At 37.4% G+C, this 24,774-nt stretch overlaps 2 protein-coding genes across 10 annotated transcripts in view; one reads left to right on the forward strand and one right to left on the reverse strand.

The window, feature by feature from the left end:
- Positions 1-7,317, forward strand: part of LOC122864980 (relaxin-3 receptor 1-like) — a 52,170-nt gene extending 44,853 nt beyond the window's left edge. The window contains exons 2-3 of one of the 2 annotated variants that reach the window (XM_044172828.1): positions 4,340-4,425; positions 5,587-7,317. In XM_044172828.1, coding sequence (XP_044028763.1) covers positions 5,706-6,917 — 1,212 coding nt within the window. In that variant the 5' untranslated portion in view covers positions 4,340-4,425; positions 5,587-5,705 and the 3' untranslated portion in view covers positions 6,918-7,317. The remainder of the gene's footprint in view (positions 1-4,339; positions 4,426-5,586) is intronic. The other variant, XM_044172829.1, reaches the window with a different exon arrangement.
- Positions 7,318-11,496: 4,179 nt separating this feature from the next.
- LOC122864981 (ras/Rap GTPase-activating protein SynGAP-like) overlaps positions 11,497-24,774 on the reverse strand; it is a 44,926-nt gene continuing 31,648 nt past the window's right edge. For 7 of the 8 annotated variants that reach the window (XM_044172833.1, XM_044172831.1, XM_044172832.1 and 4 more), the window contains 5 exons: positions 22,169-22,771; positions 21,690-21,851; positions 20,121-20,332; positions 17,731-17,803; positions 11,497-16,083 (listed from right to left, as the gene is read on the reverse strand). In XM_044172833.1, coding sequence (XP_044028768.1) covers positions 16,045-16,083; positions 17,731-17,803; positions 20,121-20,332; positions 21,690-21,851; positions 22,169-22,771 — 1,089 coding nt within the window. In that variant the 3' untranslated portion in view covers positions 11,497-16,044. The remainder of the gene's footprint in view (positions 16,084-17,730; positions 17,804-20,120; positions 20,333-21,689; positions 21,852-22,168; positions 22,772-24,774) is intronic. The other variant, XM_044172836.1, reaches the window with a different exon arrangement.

The following is a 24,774-nucleotide window of genomic DNA, read 5'->3' on the forward strand; positions in this document are numbered from 1 at the left end:
AGGATATCTTCCAAAGTTACAGCCTTTTTAGTACAACATTCCCTCATAGTTGCCGCTCATCAGGGAAACACTGTTTGGGGAAAGACAGAGTCAGGAAACCAACATTTCCCACTTATGTGTTTAGTCAGTCTATTACGCTACTTGTTCATTTCAGTGGTGCAAAAATCATTACAATAGCACAAATTCGGTTTTTAGTTAGATTTTTGTTTGGTATGGTTTAGACAGTTAAATATGTGTTACTGTCATCAGGATTAGGATTATCTGTTTTCATTTTGCAAAGTCCTACAACAGGATTTATAACAATAACAGTGGCAACAGCAACAAAAGTGATCATTTACAAAATGTAAAGTAGTGGCACACAAAGTCTCTATTGCCAATCTGTTGCACAGCAGGTGGCTGGTCATAGATGCAGTGTGTTGCTGTTTTTAGATTCAGTTTTACGTGTTCATAATCTTATTTGACAAGACTTTGTGTTTGGTTTTTTTTTATGTATGATATATTCCTTCTCTGAACAACTTCTCTCTCCATCATAGAGCAAATGGGCTCATGCTGCTTGTTGTTAGGTCAGTCGTTTGTCACCAGAGGGCTCACTCTAACAGAAAGCAAAGGGAATGTGTTGGAGGGAGCTGTTTCCAGGCCTCCTCCTCTTCTTGGCACAGAGAAGTGTTGTATTCTCTTTTTAAAAAGGGTGGCGACAAAGCCACATCACTACTGTTCATTCACTTTCCTCACAGACCTCCCCATTCTCCGGGGCACAACTGGGAATGCTCAGAAATGCACAAACCACGGTGACGGCAATCCAAGTATGTCATTTATTAAAGAGGCACCCAAAAAAATACACCTGACCAGCTGAATTGTGTTTTGCCAGAGTCAGTCCTACTGTAAATGTAGCAAATGTTATCATGCTGACAACACACTAGTGGGTTCGAATAAGCAAATGTAACTAAATTACCACATTTGTCTTTATTTAACATTTAACAAAATAGACATATCACCTTTCCAGATAAGAGTTCCTCTATAAGGGAAAAGTTTTACTGTATATGAGAAAGCATCCAGTACCTATACAGTTATTTACAGTTATATTTACAGTTAAATTATAAAGTATTAATAAAGGATTTATAGCATCTATAAGGCCTAGTAAAGAACACGCCCCACCTGACTCAGGTTCACGCAAAAAATTTAGGCAAAATAAAACACTTTCTCATGGGAGAGCATAGTTTTCTTACAGGGAAGGATCAAAAAGTTATAACACGAGTCAGAGGTTCAGTGGAGAAAAAGTAGAGAAATACACAGACACCTCCTTGGTGTTCATGCTTCTCAAATTAAGAGTTCAAGAAAGTTATTGCTATATTATCTAACTGTAAAATCCATTGAAATCTCCAATCTCTTGCTGAATAAAGAATGCAATTGATTTTCATACTCATGCAGTACCTTTAGATGTGACAACAACAACAATATACACATCAAGCAGGAAAATAAATCATTATGTGGGTTTTGTAGGAAAAAATGAGTGGTGGATACCATCTGTGATGTAGGAAAACAGTTATTCCTGAACTTGTTCAACAGCAGGTTGTTTCTTCCTGTAAAATTGATTTAATACATTTAAAATGCACTTACTGTAAGAGGCTTTATCAGAAAGGCATGGCTCGAGGGCATTGTTTGTCAGTTGGTCCGCCACTTTAGTCCAGAGTGAAAAACCTCAACTATTTGATGGATTCAGATGAAATTTTGTACAGACATTCATGAATTCTACTAAGACAGACCAACAGCAGGGTGACGGGGCCTTGATATAGCACAAACAACGACACGGCGAGCAATGTAACTAAAGTTAGCTAGGTTGTGGGTTAGCAAACTGTCCCCACAGTTGCTGCTGTGAAGCTAACAGCCAGAGAGGACGAGACGCTTTCCCAGAGCAGCACAGCAGCTCCAGACAGCGATACTCACAACTCTCCTGCTGCTATAGCTAACATCACAACAGCATATCTTGGCAAACTAGAAAGTAAGCTGAATGTCCGTGGGCAAGTCATTTAACATTACCTGACACACAATTCATGGCTGGAACAGTGTTGTGCAGCTCGGTCCGAGACACTTTGTTTATTTCCCATTTACAGAGCCAGAGCTGTGTACAAACACTGGATTTTTAAAAAAAAATTTCAGCTCACACAGAACAGACAGCTAGCAGACTGTGAGGAGATATTCGCTGAATTTGACAAAAAGACGTGTATTGGATTAGAATCAGATACCCCACCTTTAATTATATGACATTATTCTATCTTTCTCATATGTAACTCCTTTTGCTCAATGCTGTGTAACTGCTATGCTGTTTTTAAATTGTTTGTCTACCTGTTTTATTTTATTTTTATTTTGTAAAGCACTTTGTAACTTTGTTTCGAAAAGTGCTATATAAATAAAGATTATAATAATAATAATTATTATTATCATCATCATCATCATCATCATCATCATCATCATCATCATCATTATTAATAATACCATGGTCATCCCCTGACTTTTCCTCTAGCGCCACCAACAGGCTGACATTTTTGGTTTTAACTAACATGTCTTGACAACTATTGGATGGATTGCCATGAAGTATGCTACAGACATTCATGCCCCTTCAGGATGAACATTTCAATTTGTATAATACCTGCAAAATTAATGTCATTCCCATCATCCTCAGCTGTAGTTTGCTTTTAGTGCTAATTAGCAAATGTTTGCATGCTAACACTAAGATGATAAACATTAGACCTGCTTAGCATCAGCATGTTAGTATTGTCATTGTGAGCGTGTTAACATGCTGTGAAGCTAACAGCATTTACCATAGCTGAAAGCACCACTCTGTCCATAGGTAACAAAATCCACCTACCAGCACCTGTAAAGCTACTTATAAAGATATGACAGTGGTATCAATTTCAATCTCATCTAAATCTCAGCAAGAAAGCGAATAAGCTTTCAGGTGGTTGTTCTGTAGCGCTTGAAATTAAATTAGTAGGTATGTGCAGATTCACATATCAAATTCATGTTTGTGCATGTAGCTACAGTACGGTACACTCTACAAATATAGAGTAAATGAAAAGCAAAGCCAAACTGTTACTATTAAAAAGCACAATGCTGAAAAAATGGATACAGAGAGTAAATTTAACAGATCTGTAGCTAATTAAAATGCTAGTATTTAGACCTGTTTGTCAAAACATCTGTTTACAAATAAAATGTTGCAAATGAAAAGCTTCAAACATGGTGCAGGATGCTGTCATTAGATAACATGATTAAAGTAAAGCTGTGCCATAGAGGAGACATTCAGGTTGAAATGAACATGTTATTTCTGTAGCATGTTGCTGGCCATGAAAACATGAACACTCAGAGAACACTGCATGTTTTGTTCAGCTAGTTTATGAAGATGGTTCAGTTTGGCAGACCAGCATTAATCACCTTCCCCACTCTTCCGCCTATTCCAAGCTAATCTCATTTACTCATTCACTGCTGATGTTATTTCCACTATCAATCTAATCTTGAAGCCCCAGATAGAAATAGAAAAAATTGGCTTTGCTATGCTTTTATTTTCTGTCAAAGTCTTGTAATTTTTTGTCTTTAACGCCACCATAAATATTTAAGCACATTGTTACATGCATCCTCTGTGCAAAAACTCAGAGAGGCTTTTTAACCCTTTTAATGTGAACTGGAGAAAGAATATAATGTGTGCTCTATTTAATTAATGTAGCGGCAAAGAATAGTAAGCAATGAAAGTATAAATATGGAAAATGTGGTAATGACATTCGTTAACCTGTCCCAACAGATCCTGAACTGTACTTGATGTTTTAGTCAGACTACACAATCCGTTTTTGAGAAAGCTTATAAACAGAGTTGGTTGAATAAGGAAAACTGTGATTTTCAGTTGGAAAATAGACTGGGCAAGCACCCAGCTAGCCCATTTCTTACTTATTCATTTATACATGCAAAACTTTTGAAAACACAATGTTACAAAGCGATTTACAACTAGCTAAAATCACAGAACAAAATCTGTCTCTTTGGGTTCAGGAGTCAAGACTTAAGACGTAAAGTTAATTTGTATCTTCACTAAAAACTAATCAAACTAAAACACTTGTTGCCTGGACAATGGCCCAGTTTCTCTTTTGGGTATTTTCCTGTTTGTTGTGGTTAGTTGTTTTTTAATTTTTTTAATTATATCTTTCCATCGTAATCACTTTTATTTTCTGTGTTTCAGTAGTGCCATTGCAAATGATTTCCAGTCTGAATATGCAAAGTGAAAAATATGATGGGGTGGAGCATGAATTCAGGGTGGGTGACATCCACATTGTTGTTGTTGTTGTCCGCCGTCAAGATAATTCCATGTTGTGCAGCAGAGCTGGTGGCTACAAGAAAACAAACTGTTGAAAGCTGAAAATTGACCTCCTTTATGAGATTCAGGTGAGATCTTTTTCTACATAAAGCTATGCATGTGTATGGAAAGAGTTGCAACTGAATCAAGTTTAGATTTGGTTGTTTATTACACAGTTTATCGATCACAAGGTTAGAAATAAATAGAAACTTGAATTATTTTATCTCTGAAGGAGAAAATACCCCTGACCTACAGTATGTGGCACATTTTGCTTGAAAATGTCATAGTTCTATTTGGAGATAACAGCCTTAGATCAGGTTGCCTAAAAGTTATTTATACACATTTTTGATTAAGATAAGTACTTGCATAAAATTGCATATATAGCATGTAAGAATTAAACATGCAATTCTTTCATCACTGTTGCATTAACTCATTTTAAACCCAATTGCTACCCTGTGACCTTTACTAGTCTATTTGCTTCCCTTTTGCTCACAAATACAGTAACTCCACTACAAGTTTGGGATGATTCACTTGATGTCAAATTATGAAATTATTGGTCATTTATGGACTTAAAGATGGGCAAAACAGCTTAAAATGAAATGAAAAAAAGCTGATCTGAAAATGTACCATTTTGTGAGTGTGGAGTGAACAAATAAACACCAGTATCTTCTGAATTATTTGGGTGTAATCTTATTATCCTTAAGGTCAAAATATATCTTCTTTTTTTTCTTCAGATGCTAATCATGTAAACTGCCAAGAGTACTTTTGTTATTTCATATTGCATCTAAAACTCTTATTTTCAAAAGTGTATCTGCCATGTTTTACTAAATAAGCAATAACACGTCTGTTATCTGGTAGATTATACTATATGTAATGACATTTCTAACAAATCAAACATTTATATTGTTTCTAAAAACAATATCAATACTTTGATCACTTGCCAACACACTATTAGGCAATGGATTTGTACAGATTATAATAGATTACATAGATGTAGATTATATGATAGATTACTCTGGAGGACTTTTGACAGGCTTTTTCACTTCAAAGGGTGAAATTAGATTAGTCGCTTCATCTTTTTTAAATATATTTCCTCCCAGAGAAGTTTGATTCTTTGAGATCTAAATTGGATTATCTAACTCTGTGGGTAACACTTTAGTGTAATATGCTTATCTGACAAAGCTAATGTACTTATTTACTCACAAACTGCAGCGCCTATTATGTAATAATCATTTCCTCTTTCCTTGCAGGGATAGATGACTGTCAGCTAATAAACAGACAACCAGAACTTAAATTTTTAGTTCATTATTGGCACAAGAATAGCTGGGACAACCTTAACCCTCAACAGGATTGCCTTCTGGGTAGCAACATGTCAGACACTGACTCCAAAAGACTTGAGCTCTTTAGCAACATCCTGAATGGTTGCAGTGTAGGCCCATCCTGTAATAACTCCAATCTGATTTTCCACAACACAAGCATCGACAGCGGGCTGGAGATTGTAGATGATGGATCCCCCTGGCTAAGAATAGTCATCTCTGTGGTGTACTTTGTTGTGGCTACAGCAGGAGTGTTGGGGAACTTGTTAGTGATGTTCCTGCTGTATTCCACTCGCACCATCACCACAGGCACCATCAATTTATTTGTGTTCAACTTAGCTTTGGCTCACTTGCTGTTCTCCCTGGCCTTGCCGTTTTGGGCCGTAGACATTGCACTGGACTACAGCTGGCCGTTTGGCTTGGCCACATGCAAGGCTGTGTCCTTACTCACTGGGCTCAATGTGTTTGCGAGCTGCTTTTTCCTGACAGCTATGAGTTTGACCCGGTACTGCTATGTGGCCACTGCCCTCAAACCCAGAGCCCCCCTGTGCAGTAGACCTTGCACTTCTCCGGTGGCCACAGCTTTTATCTGGGCTGGAGCGCTCGTAGCAGCGTCACCCCGAGCTGTGTTTGCTGACCTGAGACGTGTGGGCAGTGGCAACGACACAGCATGCCTGCTCCGTTTCCCAGTTGGTACAGCCTGGCTTGGAGTAAACCAGCTCCTGCGAGTAGTGCTGGGATTTCTGCTGCCCTACGCCACCATCACCCTCTCCTACCTGCTTCTGCTGCGCTTCCTCTGTCGGCATAAACTGAAGGGCAGCAATTCTCGGCGAAAGGTAGATATTTCAAAGTCTGTGGCAGTGGTGGTACTTTCGTTCTGCTTGTGCTGGTTCCCATACAATATCCTCACACTTTGGAGTGTCCTGATCCAACTTGACATTGTTGATATCAGCCCCTCATTCTACTTGGCTCAAACATACTTTTTCCCTCTGGCCAACTGCTTGGCTTTCACCAGCAGCTGCTTCAACCCTGTCATCTATTGCCTGGTGAGAAAAGAATACCGTGTGGCTCTCCACAATGTGCTCTTCAAGTTGAGCCTGGCTATTGTGTCCAAGATACCCTATGGCATTAATTCGGAGCAGGGCTCGGGACAAGCTGGGCAGCTGGCCATTCCACTCAATGACATGTTCAGCCAGACAACGCAAAGTGACACACAGAGATATGCACCTCTGTCAGCACTTCCAACAGTAGTGTCCATCCTGTAAAGCCACAACACAATGATCACATTCTTTACACCTATACTTTAGTTTTATGTAACGAGGATGGTATGTTTAATTTTATGGATTTTGATTGTGTGCTTTAGGAGGACCTGTCTTTTCTTCTAAGGATGTGCAGTATATATATTTCAGATCTGTTGTGAATATGCTGCATCTTAAACACACCTAAGCTTTTGTGGGTCTTGCATTTTACAGTTTTAGCTGTCTGACTGGGCTGCACAACTCGAGTCTTATTTAATGAAGGCATAATAGAAGATATCCCTCCTGTTCCTTTTCTTCTCCATCTTCTCTTATTGTTGTATTATTAACATGAAATACTATACAATAGTTTACTATTGTATGAAACTAATGTATACATGTTTACTACTGCAGTTTGGAACAATTAATATTGCTGCACTGTAAGTCTGGTTGTGTTGTCCAGCTGTGAACACATTTTTGTCATTTGTTCGAATAGAAATTAATAAATAAAATTGTCCCTAACCTGCACTTTTTTTTTTACTACTTATTGGGTTTTTGCACGTCATCTAGGCTTTCTGTGTCTGTCTTTCTGGTCCTGTGATGATTTGATTGAAGACACCAGCTGCAACAGGTCATTATCCCATGGTTAAACAATAACTGTTAATGAGATTAAGAGAATCTGTCCAGCAGCTGAAAGAAAATGGAGGAAAATTAGGCCCGCAGTTCACTGTAATATATACAAAGAAGCCATGACTGTCTATAACAAAGCAATACGTCTGGCAAGAATGGATTACTTTTCCAAAATTATTACAGAGAAGGCTGGAAACTCTAGAATATAATTCTCCACTATTGACCAGCCACTCAACACTGTCCCCAAATTGTGAAGAACTTGCATTGTTCTTCAATAACAAAATAACTTCATTTAGAGCCGGTATGGCTGCTGATGTAAACACACATGACCTCAGCAAACTCTGTAAACAAGATGTAACCATGGGAACATTCACCTGTATTACATTAATTGAGCTTTGCAAGACTTTCACTGAGTGTAACTCCTCCACCTCATGTATTGACCCTAGACCTACAGTATTTTTCAAGCGGGTGTTTGATAGTGTTTCAATTCATGTCCTGAAGATTATAAAGACATCTCTTCAAACAGGCATCTTCCCAGATGCTTTCAAAACAGCTGTCGTAAAACCCTTATTAAAGAAAGCCAACCTAGACGGTAATGCACTGAGCAGCTACAGGCCGATATCCAACCTTCCACTCATTAGTAAGATCATTGAAAAAGTTGTTTCAGAGCAAATAAACTCTTTTCTGATATAATAATGATGATAAATAATATCCTGGAGGAACTTCAGTCAGGCTTTAGAACATACTCTTACTAAAATAATCCACAACCTCAGACTAAACTGATGAAAATAAGGTCTCAGTTCTTGTTCTCTTAGACCTAAGTGCAGCATTTCATACGACTGACTAGGACATCTTAATCGATCGTCTTGAAAAGTTGGTTGGTCTTTCTGACTGTGTGTTAAACTGGTTCTAAACATACATCAAGGTCATGTGTCATTTTGTGCGTCTGTTGCACAAGGGAGCTAAGATCAGATAAGCTTCAAGTCCCACATTAAAAAGGGGGGCGAAAACATAATTTTCCATCTTAGAAACATAGCCGACCATTTATAAATCAAAAAGATGCTGAAAACCACCAACCACGGAGAGACTTCAGCCCATTCAAAACTGCAGCTGAGCTGTTAACCCGCAACAGGAGGAGAGAGCACTTTGTCCAGTTTTAGCTGCTCTGCACTGGCTTCCTGTAACATTTGATTTTAAGGTCCTTCTCCTTACATACAAAACCCTTAATGGGCTAGGACCAAGCGACATTGCTAACTTCACTACTACGATCATCTGCTGCTGGTTTACTGGAGGTAAACCGCACCTGTAGGTATCAGGGAAGAAAGCTCGCTAAATAGTTTGAAAAGAAAGCTAAAAAATTTTATTTATTTGATTTTTTAAATATTATTGTTTTAGTGGGTTTTATTTCCCATCTTATGTTATGCATTCCTCATTCTTTATTTTACATTAACTATGACATTCTATCCCTGTTTTTATGTTCATTCTGTTGCTTTTTATGTGAAGCACTCGGTGCATGCATTTTCTTTGTTGTAACACACTTTGAGCTGCATTTCTTGTATAAAAGAATAAAGAATAAATACATTTATTATTATTATTACATTCTTAGGAATGCACCTGTGTTTTCTGAAACTTTAATGCACACAGTTTACAGAAATAAGGCATAAAGTTGTTCTGTAATATTGGAAATACATGTAGGTTTCTAATGCCAAACTTACATGTAGCATGTTTAGTCTTGCTACAAAGTTACTCAGAGTAATAAAGACAGACAGCCCCAATCAGAACTAAATAAAATGTCAGATTGTATGTTGTTACTTTAAGAACAACAGTGATCTCAGCTGGTGTAGACTAAAAGTGGAGCACCAAGTCAGAAAAAATAGTAGTAGAACTCATAGATCGAAATTTTTAAAAATCTATATTCATGTCCTTAAAACATAAAAATCCTTAAACATTGCATCAAACTATCATAGCAATAGCTAAATGTCACGTTTTAAGAGAGAAGAAGAGTGCTTTTCTTTCATTTTAACATTACACCCAAATTGTTGGCCACAGTCTTAACGATGGTTGGGCAGGTTATTCAAATTTGATCATACATCAAGATAAACCCCTTTAGAAATATCGAGGGTTTCAATACTGTTTAGATAAAGTTTTTGGCAAAACTACTGTATGACAAATGTAAAAGCCCCATTGTGCCTTCTGTGCTCCCAGTACACCACAAGATGGTGTCGTTGATCAACTTTAAAAACTGAATGAGGCTCAAACTGATCCCACACACAATAACAGGGACACACATTCTTCAGAGTTGTCATCTTTCACTTCTTCTATAAATCAATGCACTAGATTATTGGATTTGATTGTTTTAGAGAGATTTAGTACAGTTTAAAAAACACTTGACTTTAATCTAAATTTGATCTTAATCATAAGATGTTTCAGTAAGCTTTCGACTTCTTATTGGTTTCTACTGTATTTTATCAAGTCGTTTTTCTGAATTTGCAAATTACTTCTCCATTAACTACTTATTTCCGTCTTTGACAGCGGAATGCAAATCAATTTAAGAAACCAGAATCCATTCAAGGTATATTTCACACATTTTTCACAACATTTTCAAGCTAGATTGACTAAGCATCACAAGCATACATGACCCGTAAAGGAGTGTGACAAGAAAGAAATTAAATTGAAGGAGCAGTGGGAGCTGTGAAAGTGATTCCTGCAGTGTGTCAGGCAGGTGGTTGTCTGCAGTCCTCTTGCATCATCAGATCATCAGATCATCAGATCTCTGATGGAGAGCAGCTGACATCCCACGACCCGCTCAGCCGTTCAAATGCAGTGGTGGAAAGTAACTAAGTACATTTACTCAAGTACTGCACTTAAGTGCAATTTTGAAGTACTTGTACTTTACTTCTACGCCATTACATTTCAGAGGCAAATATTGCACTTTTTACTCCACTACATTTATTCGATAACTTTAGTCGCTAGTTACTTTGCAGATTTAGGTTATTAATACAAAAAAATAAAATAAACTAATAAATTATGATGCATTATTAAAGGTTAAGATACAGTATATAAAATAAATAAATTAAAATTAGCTCCACTTTTACAAGCTCCAACAATAATGCATCCCTAATTATAATCCAATAATATAATATATACAATTCTGAAATGGGCCATTCTGCATAATCAATACTTTTACTGTACTTTAAGTATATTTTGATGCTAATTCTTTTATACTCATACTTAAGTGAATGTAGGACTTTTACTTGTAATAGAGTACTTTTACACTGTAGTATTGCTACTTTTCCTTAAGTAAAAGATCTGAGTAATGACACACGAGCGTACTAAACTGGGTTGTGATGAGAGGATGGACTATGATTGGTTGTGACACATTAGAGTCGTGAGTTGAGGAGCATTGTTTGGTGGTGCATCTTGACTAGATTGGATCATCTCTTCATTATATGTGGGAGAAAGAGCTGTGGAGGCTTGCAGACGTCAGACTGGTAGGGCCTACAGTATGGTTAACCTATGTTAGTCAACCTCAACATTACCAGATTATATTTGATATATTAATAGATTTTTTTTGGCCACTTGGGGGCAGCAGAACAAGCTGAAAACACAACATGGCATTTTATTTTCGTAAAAAGTTCATATGGTGAATGTGTTAGCACAAACAGTTTACACATCCAGCATTCGAGATTAAGACAGAAGACTTACACCTCCTCCACAGACTGAGGAGACGTTTCTCTTAGATTCTTCTCCAATCTTTTAGGTCTGTATCACAAATAATGTAAATCTCTCACATTTACAGTATGTATTTATAAAAATCTAGAAATTACTTTACTTCCTGTCTTCAAAGAATTTAATTGAAAGCCAATGCTTATATACTGTATCTCAATATCAATGTAACCTTGCTATGTTTTTAACTTTTTAACTTTTTAAAAAATGCTGAAGTAGCTCACTTTGGTACTTTAAAATAAAAGATCTTCAATTAGGGATTTATTAGTTTATTTAAATCACTCGGAAAAATCACCTGAAAAATGAATACATTCCCTTTGTTCAAACAAAACAAATCATATCAATCAAGTATACTTACACTAATAATAATAATAATTACAAGCGCAATCATACCTACAATAACTACCATTATAAATAAAACTACCAACATTAAACATCCACCATACAACATCAGGGGACTGGAGGGTATGGCTTATCCATGGGGCATGGCTTATTTAAAAAGAAATGTCAAGTAAATTAAGGTATTACATCCAGTAGGCCCAATTCAAGTCAGAAATCCCACCAACTATATATTTGTGACACAGTAGATCAATTGTGCAGAATGATAGCTGCCAAGAAAAATACTTTGTTTCATTCCAAAATGCTATACATCCATTTTAGAAACATAAATATGTTGTTAGATGTTAAATACCCTTATTCAAAATATACAAGATATCTCATTTCATTTATTAGCGGCAGTTATTCTCCCTTAGGTCAACAAAGGTTCATACATCTTTTAAAATGTCGTGATTCTGTAAACATAAAGCACTTCTTCAACAGTAACTTCAATAATATTCCTCACCAAGTTTTATTACACTAGGGCATCCATCACGTTTTTCATTTGGACCAAGAAACGCAACTCTTGTTCCCTGTTATGTAACATATAATACAAAAAGAGAAGGTGTAAATTAAACTATTTATATGGATGAGATGAGGGCCAGGAACCAACCAAAATAAAAGCAGAGTAGTCGCCTCAGCACAGACCCCTCATTTCATGTGCTTTTTGAGTTGTATTTAGCTTCAATTGTCACTTGCCAAAGATTGTGTTTCAATATTTTTGTGCATTTGATGATATCAAAAGTTCTTGCTAGCATCTCTGTGTTGCTTGTAACACCTGAGAGTCTGACAGATACCTGGAACACGATCAATCTCATCCTGTGATTAAAAGGAGATTTGTATAAATGTAATGGTAACGGCACTTAAATTCAATAGTAAACCCTGTGATGGTGAAAGGTGTGTGTATATAGGAAATCCTAAAACAGCAATAAACAAGCAACCAAAAATTAAGCCTGACTTCGCATTTGGTTAGAGAGAAAATTATAACATTTTGTTAGCATTGTGTCTTAAATAAATGGAGGTTTTCTAGCCACATGGAATAAAGTATCCTGTCAGGTTGTGGTATAAAGCAGAATAAGGATCCTTAATTCCAACAGAGAAGGGAGATGAGGGCATGATTTCAGAGGTAGCACACTGTATGTACCACTGCAGCTAATACAGAGAGTGTTTCAAGAATACATGGGCATCATATATTTTTATGTCTTTATAAACATTTTTTTCAGATTATGGATTGCAGCTTCTCATAAACTGAAAACAGAAGTGCAGTATTAACATTTCATAATACTGAATTGCAATGCAGGCCAAATAAATAAACGCATATTTCAAAAGAAGATTAGTTAAAACTGCAATCCAGTATTGTTGAAAGCACCACTGCTATTTTGGTTACACAAACATAGGCGAGATATTTTAAGAATTTGTCTTATTATTCCACAACAGAACAGAAATGTGCTATGCTGGGAAATTATTCAGCTCTCATCCCATGAACGCAGTCACACCATAGCACTGTAGTTTCTGGATTGCAGCATTAAGAGTTAATAATATAAGAATCAGTTTTTACCACAAGTTCAACATGCCTGAAGGCCTACCCTTGATTTGAATACATTTTACATATAAGAATAGATATACATTAAGCTATTTTATACATTTCTGGTAACATAAACATATAACTTTGTATCATTGATATTTATCTTGAAAAGAAAATGTCCTTTTAAAGGCAAGAGGTTAAGATAAATTATATCAACCATGAAATTTGTAATATAAATGATTCTGACTAACATACAGAGTTAACCAACACACTGCTTATTAATTCATCACCTGACTACAAAAAAAAGGACATTTAATATACAAAGTTTACAAGTTTTTTTGTATTGGCATTGTTATTTTGGGCCCTGTGGCACAGACTGTAAGGCAGTCAGATCCTATGCACATATACTACATATCCCTGCTTGGAAACTCTTTATTGTTCTGTTGTTTTCACTGTCTCTCCTCGTTTTGTTAGTCTGCGATTTCTGTTCATTTCTCTCAGTATTTCCATGTTGTATAATGCAAAAGGCTGAATGCCACTCTCTTCTGCAAAAAACAGAAGAATCAGCAGGTTGGATAAAAAAAGATGCCTTCCAATGAGAAAGCCATGTCCACGTTTTTTTTTTTGTACATTAGAATATCTGACAACAAATTGACTTGCTCGTCCTCGCATTTAAAAAGCACATGCAGAACTGTTGCACATCTATGCTTCAGAAACATTCAACACAACAGATGAGTAATTCACTACTTGCTATAATATGATTTGTTTCCAGTTGCACATAATGTTTATAATCATAATTATTAAAATGTATTTATACAGCACTTTTCAAACCAATGTTACAAAGTGCTGTACAACAAAACATGAAAAGGCTAAAAAGATAAATCATGAAAATGGCAGACCATAATTTTTTAGATTTTTCAGGTTGATTCATTACTTTTGAGGCTGTTGGCTTTAGACCAACACTGTCTCTCAGATGTAACTGTCCATGAGACAAGCATTCATTAGAAATTGTAGACTAAAGATGAGCTGGAGTCCTGCTGTTGCTATCAGTATCATCTTTCAGAAATTTCTGATCACATAACCGGTGTTGTTAAATAGATGTAGTTTGTTTTCCCTAAAAGGGGGAGGGGCACTCCAGTGATTTAGTATTGCACTTCCATTAAGTTGGAGGCCTTTATAAAAAGTACGGTCAAAATCGAAGCAGCTGAGGCCGAGATATCCAGACTCTTAGACCCCATTTACACCTGGAATTAACCTGCAATCTGTATCTGGACGTCCTAACTGGATAAGGAAAAACACATGTAAATGCAACGTTTAAATGCACGCAGAATGCACTGTGAAAGGATCTCAACCAGGTGTAAATCACATCCGTACAGTATGACCATATTGTTAAGAAAAAAATCTGAAGAGCAGATTGAGAGTTCAACTAACTCTGACTCTCCCTGCTAGCTTAAGCTGCTTGCCAAAATTTCAAGTAGTAGCAGTAGCTAACAACTCTTCCCTTGCAAAACGTGATTTAGAAATGAATGACACCCGTCCATGGCTAACTAATCAGCATATTGAGTTCCAGAGATTAATACCAGGTGTAAATGCAAAGGCCTGAGATACAGATCACATGCTAATACGAAATGTAAATGGGGCCTTAGTCCCTAGCATGGGTCAAACTCCAAAATACTGGATCCTACATTTCCCATGATGCAACCAATTGCATCTTTTCGCCAGCCCCTACTGCCTGGTTAATGCCCATGTCTGTCAAACTCCACACCCCCAGTTTGTAACGCAGACTTTGCGTTGGAGTCTCCAAGCCCAAGCTGAGATATTATTTTCTCAAAGCTCCTCCAGAGCCACAGAAGACATTATAAAACTGTTTCCATAGGCTGAGAAGTACTCCTATACTGCATAGAATTGGTGGAGTGCCCCTTTAAATTCAATATTTTCTTACATTTTTCTTTCATGTCAGGCCTTTCTGTCTATATTATATATGAAGCACTTTGTATCACTGTTTTTAAATGTCATATATATTCTTTATTATGATTAATATTATTATTATTACAAAGTGAACAAAACACATTATAACCTCAGATTATTGTAAAGTATTTCCATTATTAAAAAGGTTTAGTTGCTTTAAGAAATACTTCTTCTATACACTGCAAGTCAAGAGACTGTTGTTCTTACACTGTGTGCTAAAGGCAAACGTAACCAACGAGAAGATTTAGATTGTATTTAAAGCAATTAGTTGATTGTAGGATTTGTTTGGCATCTATTCAGATGGGATGGTTGTCCTATAAAATATGCAAAAGAATGCAAAAATCATAATGATAACCACCTTTGTAAGCAAAAATACCTTTGTAGTGAGAATATGCTACTAAATGATTTAATCAGAATCAAATAGTAATATAGGTCTTGCTTGGGCCCTGTATCCGAGGATTATAGAGGGCAAATGATTTAACAACATGCTTGTTATTTATCACAGGCGTCACCATGAGGGAATATTGTGCTTTTAAAAGCCTTTACAACATTTTGTCTGCAGCCACTTAAGTGAGAAGCGAGTGTGCTGCTTGTAGCTGGGAAAATCATGAATCCATCTTCATCCCCAGTGTTTTTCGCTTCCTCCGATTAAATAAAGAAACTCATTAGGTTCAGTATTGCCATTGTTTTGGCATTGGCTTATATTTCAGTCAAAATGTGCAGACGATTCACTGCACACATTGGTCCTCAAGCTAAACTGATTGTCAAGTTCTGGTACAGGCAAAGTTTGAATATGTGCAAAGTTTTTTTTAAGAACGCTGTGAGATGAAGCCTCCAGTGAGCTTCTCTTCATGGGTTTTTGTAGGAGGATCTCAATCAGTCTTCTCATACTCGAGTGACCATCATGAACTCTGGTCACTTTGGAATTGACAGTCAGGATCCTGGGTGGCCACCATAGCCCTGGCAGATAGACTGAAGGGAGAGAAAACAGATGAAATTACAACTTATCTTCATTTATAGCTTCATAAAGGCGCAAGTTTAAAGGAATAGTTGGAAATTTTGAAAAATAAGTGTATTTACTTTCTTACAGAGAGTTGGATGAGAAGATCACTCTCCAAAATACCACTCCTGTGTTTTTACGGTAAGTATGTAGCTGGAGCCAGCAGCCAGTTAGCTTAGCTTAGCATAAAGACTGGAAACAGGGGGAAACGGCTAGCCTCACTCTGTCCAGAGGTAACAAAATATGCTTACCAGCACCTCTAAAGCTAAGTTATTAACACATTATATCTCGTTTGTTTAATCCATACAAAAACCAAATTGTAAAAATGATAATTTGCTATTTTACGGGATGTTATGTCTATGTCTATCTGATTGGCAGGAAATCAGCGGAGACTCCAGGAAGTTACTGCTCCTGGCCAAGAAATAGTCTACCAAATAACCCCAGTAAAACAGCAAATTGTCATTTTTACACTTCAGTTTTTGTACTAAACCTTTGTACTCACCCCTTTGAACTGAGCCAGGCTAGCTGTTTCCACCTGTTACCAGTCATTGTGCTAAGCTAAGCTAACCGATATCTAATTCTCGGCAAGAAAGTGAATAGACGCATTTCCCAAAAAGTTAAACTATTCCTTTTAAATCTTAATTCTCTGTTTTCTCTTTGGAAAAGAACGGTTCACACTCGCCAGACTATCCCAATCTGAAGGAACAGCATTTCTCAACACATACTTGGACTATGATTCTTCTTTAATGGGACTCCAATAACATTCAATATCACGAGTGTGTTGTTTTTATAGCTATATACTATAGCTATAAACTATAATTTGAGCCAAAAAGGACGCTTGCAAACTAATCCTGCTTTGCCAACATAAAACTGCTTTACTAGACTCTAAACTGCAGAGTTTGGACGCGCATTCTCATCACGCACTCATATTTGTTTAAGAAGTCTGGTGTAAAAACAATTACAATCTCACAGCAGACCCAGTGGAGAAACACTATATATGTTCTTAATTTCAAGAGGCAATTTTGTCTATTTGCTCTTGATATTGAGAGCTGAAAGAAAGTAACAGTGTATTTCAAGGGTAGCAAACGTTGTTTCTCCTGAGTTATTTCGACGTAACACACAGCCTCTTCACCTGCGTCACAATCCAGCCCACATGGTGCATTCACGAAGCTGGGCCCTGCAGAATTACTGTGACGCTGCTGGTGAGTCACAGTCAAGGTTTTCTAATAATGAATGTGTTCTGTGGTATAATAACAGTCTTTTTGTGGTAAATAATATTCAGTTCGAGTGTTGAAGACGTGCTTTTCCTGCACAGAGACAAACTAGATTAACCTCTGTACATAAATTTAAGCTCCATCCAGCTCTTGATTTTTAGGCTCAGCACTGTTTTCATTCTCTCTTCAAGCGTGTGCAGTAAATGGTGAAATGTTATTTCAGATGTGACATAAATGTACTTTTGAAAGATGGGAATAGGTGAAGTGTATGACAGCTGCAAACTTTTTCCTCTGCACTGGCTTTGGCAAATGCTCTGGATGTGATGCAAGAATGATGCAAACTGTTTTAGGACATGACTGGTTTAGCAAATAGGGATGATAAAAGATGTAGACACAGGCACAAACCTGGTCTGTGAGGATTCGAGGCTTAATATCAGGAATGGCACCCCCTCTCAGCTCATCTTCCACAGCCATGAGTCTGACAACAGGGAAATAGACACAAACATACCGGTTGACAAAAATAGAATTATGAAGCCGGTGTTCTTCAAATTTACTGTAGGATTATGTGGCCATATGATGATATTAAGGTCTTGACATGTTTCTGGGTACATTCAGCTATCCTCAGAGCTTCCTGAAGCTGAATCTGAACTGCCTTCAGAACAATCCAGGCAGTTCAAATTCAGCTGTTCAGATACAGAACTTGTGAAATGAGTGTGTGCAGGATAGTTAAGTGTGCACCCATCTGTGGTATCTGTATTCAGAGGAAATGTTTAATTTAACTGATGGAGGCTTTCTACCAAATGTGATGAGATGCGAGCTCTGTATACTCCAGTTATACAAACGTTTGGCTTTCAGAAATAAATTTAATGTGGTGCACAAAGCATTTCATTGGGTAGGAATCCCACTTTGTTCCGTGAAACATTTTCTTTAGTAGCTACAGTCAGAATTATTCTGGCCTGGTTTCTTCTGTCCTTGTAATCAAGATACTGAAATAATTTTGAGACTTAACCGGTGTTTCATATTAAGTATGAGCCTAATGGGTATGATTTGCAGTATTAGTTGTGATATTCAAATGAGCTTCATTTAAAGGAATAGTTCCACATTTTGGGAAATATATTTATTTGCTTTTTTTCTGAGAGTTGGATTAGAAGATCAATACCACTCTTACATGCGTGCGTTAAGGTATCCTGTGGAGTTTTTGACCATTACTGGTGCAATGGAGCAATGTGTGGATGAGTGGGTCCCTTGTTTTTTGTGTTCTACTAGCAGCAGCACAATAGCCATGTTTCCTTACAAAAGTTAGCGTAATCTGTAAAAGAATGTATGTTTCCATCCACTACTGTATATACGACTATTAGGAGTTGAGAGCATCGAGATAAACAGTTGGTGGCGCTAATTCTCCAGTTGGGTGCCATTAAACCATTGCAGAGGAAGAGGGCGCAACAAGGTGACGTGATTAAAAGAGCAGCAATCAAACCTCAAACGGTGGAAAACAATGTAGAAAACATGATGGAAATATGGCATTTATGTTTGTTTCATATATTAATTTGAGAAAGGTTACAGTCTCCTCATGGCTCCACACAGATCTGATGTTGTTGTGTTTTCCTCTGCTGCTATTTTTAGTCTCTTCAGTGGAGCGGAAGCTTGACGTTGAAGTCACATGCTTCATGGGCATCATGATTTATTCGCTCTGTTTCCATTGTACTTTGTCACATTTGCTTTTATTTATACACCAACTTGTCCACCTCAGCCAAGCGTAAAAACTTTTTTTGCAATATTTCAAGTTTTTTTTTATTTTCTGCATTTCCACTCAGGTTTTTTTAAGCACAAATTTAAAATGCACATAAAAACAGGTGGATGGAAACGCACATAAAAATGCTTATAAAGATTAACATAAACGCGGCCATGCATGGACTTGGGTAACATGATACAAATTCATATGTCAATATAAACTGTGTTTGTTTACAAGAAAACTCCACAGGGTTCCTTTAAGTATGGAGCTAAAGCTAGGAGGTCATTAGCTTACCTTAGCATAAAGACTAAGCTCAATAATTAACATGTTGTACCTTATTTGTTTAATCCATACAAAAACAGAAATGTAAAAACAACAATGTGTGGTTTTACGGGGAGTTTTTTACGGAGTGTTTTTTTTTTTTTTTTTAAATTTGCTTCCAGACTTAATGCTAAGCTAAGTGCCTCCTGGCTCAAGCACAGATATGAGAGTGGTATCTATCTTTTCATTTAACTCTCAGCAAGAAAGCAAATAAATGTATTGCTCAAAATGTTGAGCTATTTCTTCAAAAATTGATACATATGACATCATGCAAGTCGTATTTCAGTGGAAAACCTCAACTTTTACTCAACTGGTCACCACTTTTAACCACCTTTACTTTGCATGAATTTTCACTGAAGTTGTGTTTGACTACTTTTATGGATCGTTTTGTTGTAGCACTCAAACATTTGCTTTTACATCTGCAGTACATTACTTGTTACACTTTGAAGAAACAGGATAGATAGTTGTTATACACTGAATAGTCATTGCCTGACCAGGTCACATGAATGTGAGTAACAGACTGTCTCCATGGTAAATACAGAATTTCTATATAACATATATAATCATGATATAAGACATACATTTAAAAAATATTGTGGATTTTAAGCTTTGCTGAAAAGCTTATTTTATAATTATTATTTATTATCATGGTAGCAACTTGTTAGTGACAAATTTGATGCAATAGAGAAAGCCAAGAAAGCCTCATTTCTGCCAGCTGTAGTTCAACCCGAACACTAATCACCTGGTGATGATGCCTTTGATTTGAGAGTCCTTCTCCATTTGCTGCTGCTTTAGACGGCGCTCACTGTCTTCCAGGCGGTTCTGATACTGCATTAGGATCTTGCTTGTCTGCTGTTCCTGTGACATAAGTCTCTGCTCATATTCTTCAAGCTTGCGATGAGACATCTTTAGCCGTTCCTTCAAGGAATGTATCTCTTCTTCGTACTCTTTTACCTGAAATAAACATAAAGTCACTTCACCTGTGTCGTCACTGCTATTCAGAAATATTCCTGAATGATGAGTGACTTTATCACTATAGACAGATAGGCTCTGCAGCACAGCTCTCGTTATGCTAAGCAGCAAGTGGGATAAATGTGCAGACAAAGCTGCGGTGGAAGTGTGGTAGGCTTAAATGTGTGCTATCATAAATTGCAATGCTGTGCAATAAGAACTGCATAGACATGTGTTTGTAATATAGGCATGAGTGTGGGAGTTATTCATCATAGCAAATGCACAACAGCCAACGGCAACTTTTGTTATAGCTCTGATATATAGTTGCAATATGTCAGAGCAGGTTGAAACAGTGTCACCTCAGTGCAGATCATGCACATGTAGAAAACAGTTTAAGTATGTTTTGTTCTGAAGTGTTTGGTACAGTATAAAGACCCGAAGTGTGTTGTTGCTTAACATAGGTTTTACATGCACAGTATGACTGAAATATTAAGATACATTTGGAATAAAGGCAGCTGAGTTTGTGCGTTGACAATTAACCCCTCGGGACAGTTTGTCAAAACTGAGTGGTTTTGGCATATTATGTGTTGGTCTCAGTGTATGCTTATGATTAACAACTAGTTAACTAACAACGTACCAGACCAAGCATGATAGAGTGTGTGTAGTCTTTTACCAGGAACACTTCCATGACTAGCACCTGTTTGTTTGTTTGCTTACTTATAGGGGACCATGTACATTAATCAACACTAACATTTAACCACATTAATGCAAACCTGCACCCGTAGTCCCACCATGTAGTTGATCTGGCTTTGCAAATTTAAAATACATAATCTAAAAAAAAAACAACCCTATTGTAATTCAAGGCGTGGTAAAAGATATGTGATGTAGCAGTGCAAATCTACTGTCATTGTCCAAAGTGACATTAGTTGTTATCTGATAGATCAGTTCAAAGTCAAAGATAAAAGAACTTCATCCTAAACTTCACCGCAGTTTACTGATCCAGTGTCCGGTGATTTCTATTGAATCAAACAGTTGCGTCTTGCATCTGTTTTTTTAGCTACCAAAATGCTAAGTTTCTGGAGAAAAAAAATTGGTTGGTCTAAAAGTGCTCTATGTTTCTTACCGTCAATCAACGGTAAAGCAAATAATGAATACATAGGCTAATTCATGTTAAATGTTTTGTATCTCTGCTTTCACCTTAAATAGTCACAGATATTTTGACAAAACTATTTTTACTCACATATTTCAATCTGGCAAAAATACTGACATACTTTTTATATTTTCTAACCTCATGTTAAGTATTCATAATAAGCGAGTGAGTTTACTTTTTAAACACGTGGTACAAAAATAATGTGCTGACCCTCTCTAGTCGTGACTCATCCATGCTCTTGGAGTACTCTTTCAGCTGGCCCTCACGGTCCGGCCGCAGGCTCTCAATGTCAGCAGAGAGATGAGGCATGTTGGACACCCAGGCGACCGTCCGTTCGTTGAGGGCCGGGGTGTTCAATGTCGACTGAGAACCCTGAAACAACAACAACACAGGTAAGTCATGCTTTAAATTCAAGTCTTCATATTAGAAATGCCTTGATATTTGACTTTTGCTGAAGTGAATCTTCAAATAAAGTGAAAAATCTGACTGACATGACTGACATGTAATGCATCCAGATGTGGTCTTGCTCCCATGCCCATTTAAAATAACAAAGTGTTTTAATATAGTGGCATACTGTATAAAGTGAGGCACTGATGAAAATGTCAAGCTTGTGTGGATACGGTTATAAATATTTTTTCTATACAGTTTTGTAGCTCCATTTTAATTTAAAGGACTGTAGTTATATCGACCTGTTTATTGCCTGGTTTGAGCAGATGCTGCTGTGGTGGCTGCAGTTGTGACTGTTGAGACTTCTTGGTACTTTTTGTGGGCGTGTCTGTTGACCCCTCTGCAGCAGCTGACGGGCCCTGGTTCTCTTTGGCAGAACTCGTCTGGTACGGGAGTCCGGGAGCTGGACTGTCTGTCACCGACAGCTGTGTGTCCTGTTGTTGCTGCTGCTGCGTCTGCTGTTGCTGCTGATGTTGTTGCTGTTGCAGCTGATGTTGTTGCTGTTGTTGCTGATGTTGTTGATGTTGTTGCTGCTGATGTTGATGTTGTTGCTGTTGTTGCTGATGCGGCGGCTGCTGAATTTGGCGCTGTTTCGGCTGACTGCCACTGAAGTTTGTGTCAGAAGAGTCGAGGAGGAGGTTCCTGCTCTGCGGCCGAACCTTCGGAGGTGTGGCGGTGGCTGGAGTGTTAATGGACCGCTGTGACTTGAGGTGTTGGGGCGGGGCGATGGATGTCTGGCGGGCATGGTGAACTGTAGTAGGTGGTGTGGCCAAAGAGGCAGGGGTGCCCGTCCCAGTGGTTGTCTGAGATGCAACTCCCATCATGTGCTGCTGCTGGAGAGACTCCTGAGGAGAGAATAAGGTGACAGAAAAAAAAGAAATTGTCAAGAAAATTAAGCCAATGTTTACTGAAAGCCATTATGTGTAGAATTAGAAAATATCCAACTATGACACCCCCCAGTGGTGAAATCCAATAAGACACAAAGGCAGACAGAAGTGCACATAGTTACCCCATACCACCCACGGATTTGAGCCCGGGACACCAAGAAACACATTCACTGCACAAATTTTTTAGCTGCTCTTTCTACAAACAACAACATATGCCATCTGAATCATTTGAAAGATGCTATAATTACGTCACACAGTGACTTGTGTGGATGGACAGATGGTTGGGCAAACAAGGCAAACTTTCAACACCAAGACCATGCAAAGTGCTTTACATAAGACATAAAAAGGCAGATATAAAAAAGGTGATATAAAAAGACATAAAAAAGGATTTAAAAAGAGAAAAATAAAATAGAAGATTAAAAAAAGCTAAAAACTAATACAAACGGATTAAACAGAAGAATAAAAATGCAAGTGCAAGATATACGGAATAGTCCTAAATTAAATTTAATTTAATAACAAGCAGTGGCAAAAAGAATCGTTCTTAGCCTTGATTTAAAAGAACTTAGAGTCGGAGCAGACCTCAGGCTTTCTGGGTTTGTTCCAGATATGTGGTGAATAAAAACTGAATGCTGATGTTTTGTTTTGACTCTGGGGACAGAGAGCAGATCTGTCCCAGCCGACCTTGAATGTGTTTTGGCCCTAAACCATTTAGTGCTTTATAAACCAACCGCAGTATGGATAAATGTATATCTTGCTGTATAGCTGTATAGATAGAGAGATGAATAGATAGATAAAGCACTGTCCTGACACACCATCTGTATTAATAAACAGGAGACTTGTGAAGTTTGTTCCATTAAGGCCCACACAGCAGGACGGAAATATCTCAAGACTACAAGACGGTATCATTAAACACTTTAATTTTACACAGACATGCTGTAGTAAATGTCTAAGTGTGATATATCAGCAGCCCGAGTACACCATCAACTCATATAACTCCAAAAAGATCAGTTTAGATTTCTGTTTCATTAAAGGCTGTTCCAAAAAAATACAAGAATCCTATTGAACTCCATCAAACAAGTGACAGTTTAATTAAAGTTTATAATGTGGGTTCTCGTGTGTTTTAAAACAAGTTTGATACTAATTGTCCATATAATAATTGTATATGTATAAAATAGCTTTTAATGGATACAGTATAAAGTGTCATAACTTTTTCATACAGTTATGACACTCTTTTCTTGCCTGTTTTGACCGACAGCTTGTTTTCAGCCCTGTTGAAACAAGGACACACAGTATGATTGATGTCAAGCACCCTACGCAGTTCAGCAGAGCAGACCAGCGAATGATCCTGCCTTAGTGTGCTGTCTGTAGCGTAACAAGTGTCCCTCAAAAGTGTCCTTAGATTACTGTTAGATTTGCATATTCTGCTGCTCATGAGAGAGCCATTTTGTACACACTTCATATTTCGTTGGGATCCGAGCTTTGTTCTGCAACCTGACAATCAGTTTGAACGCAGTGAAAACAAAAGTACAAGCAGGATCTAATGAACTACTAGGGCCTGAATTCAGCAATTCATGCAGACATTTTTGTTGCTCAATCGAGGAGTTAAAATCACACTAAGAATAAATGACAAGGCTCTAAGTATGATGGACAATTTGGCTTGAAATTGAAAAAATAAGAAAAAAAATTCTTGGCTGTGACTGTTCTCATCACAACATGTATAGATCCAGTAGTGATTAATACTCTATTGTATTGAATTAGAGTGATTGCTAAAATAAAGGAAACAGTAGAAAATGTGAGGGGCATAAGCCAGGAGATCCACTGATATGCACAACTTAAAAAGGACAGTGGCATATTTGCAGTTTCAAGCATTGGGTTTGACTTTGCAGAGATTTTTGTTGCTTAATAGAAGTACCCGATGGGGATTAAAGTAATTTTTTGAGTTTTTTTAAAGTTAGTCATAT

This window comes from Siniperca chuatsi, linkage group LG17, assembly GCF_020085105.1.
Source record: "Siniperca chuatsi isolate FFG_IHB_CAS linkage group LG17, ASM2008510v1, whole genome shotgun sequence".
In the NCBI taxonomy this organism is placed as follows: Eukaryota; Metazoa; Chordata; class Actinopteri; order Centrarchiformes; family Sinipercidae; genus Siniperca; species Siniperca chuatsi.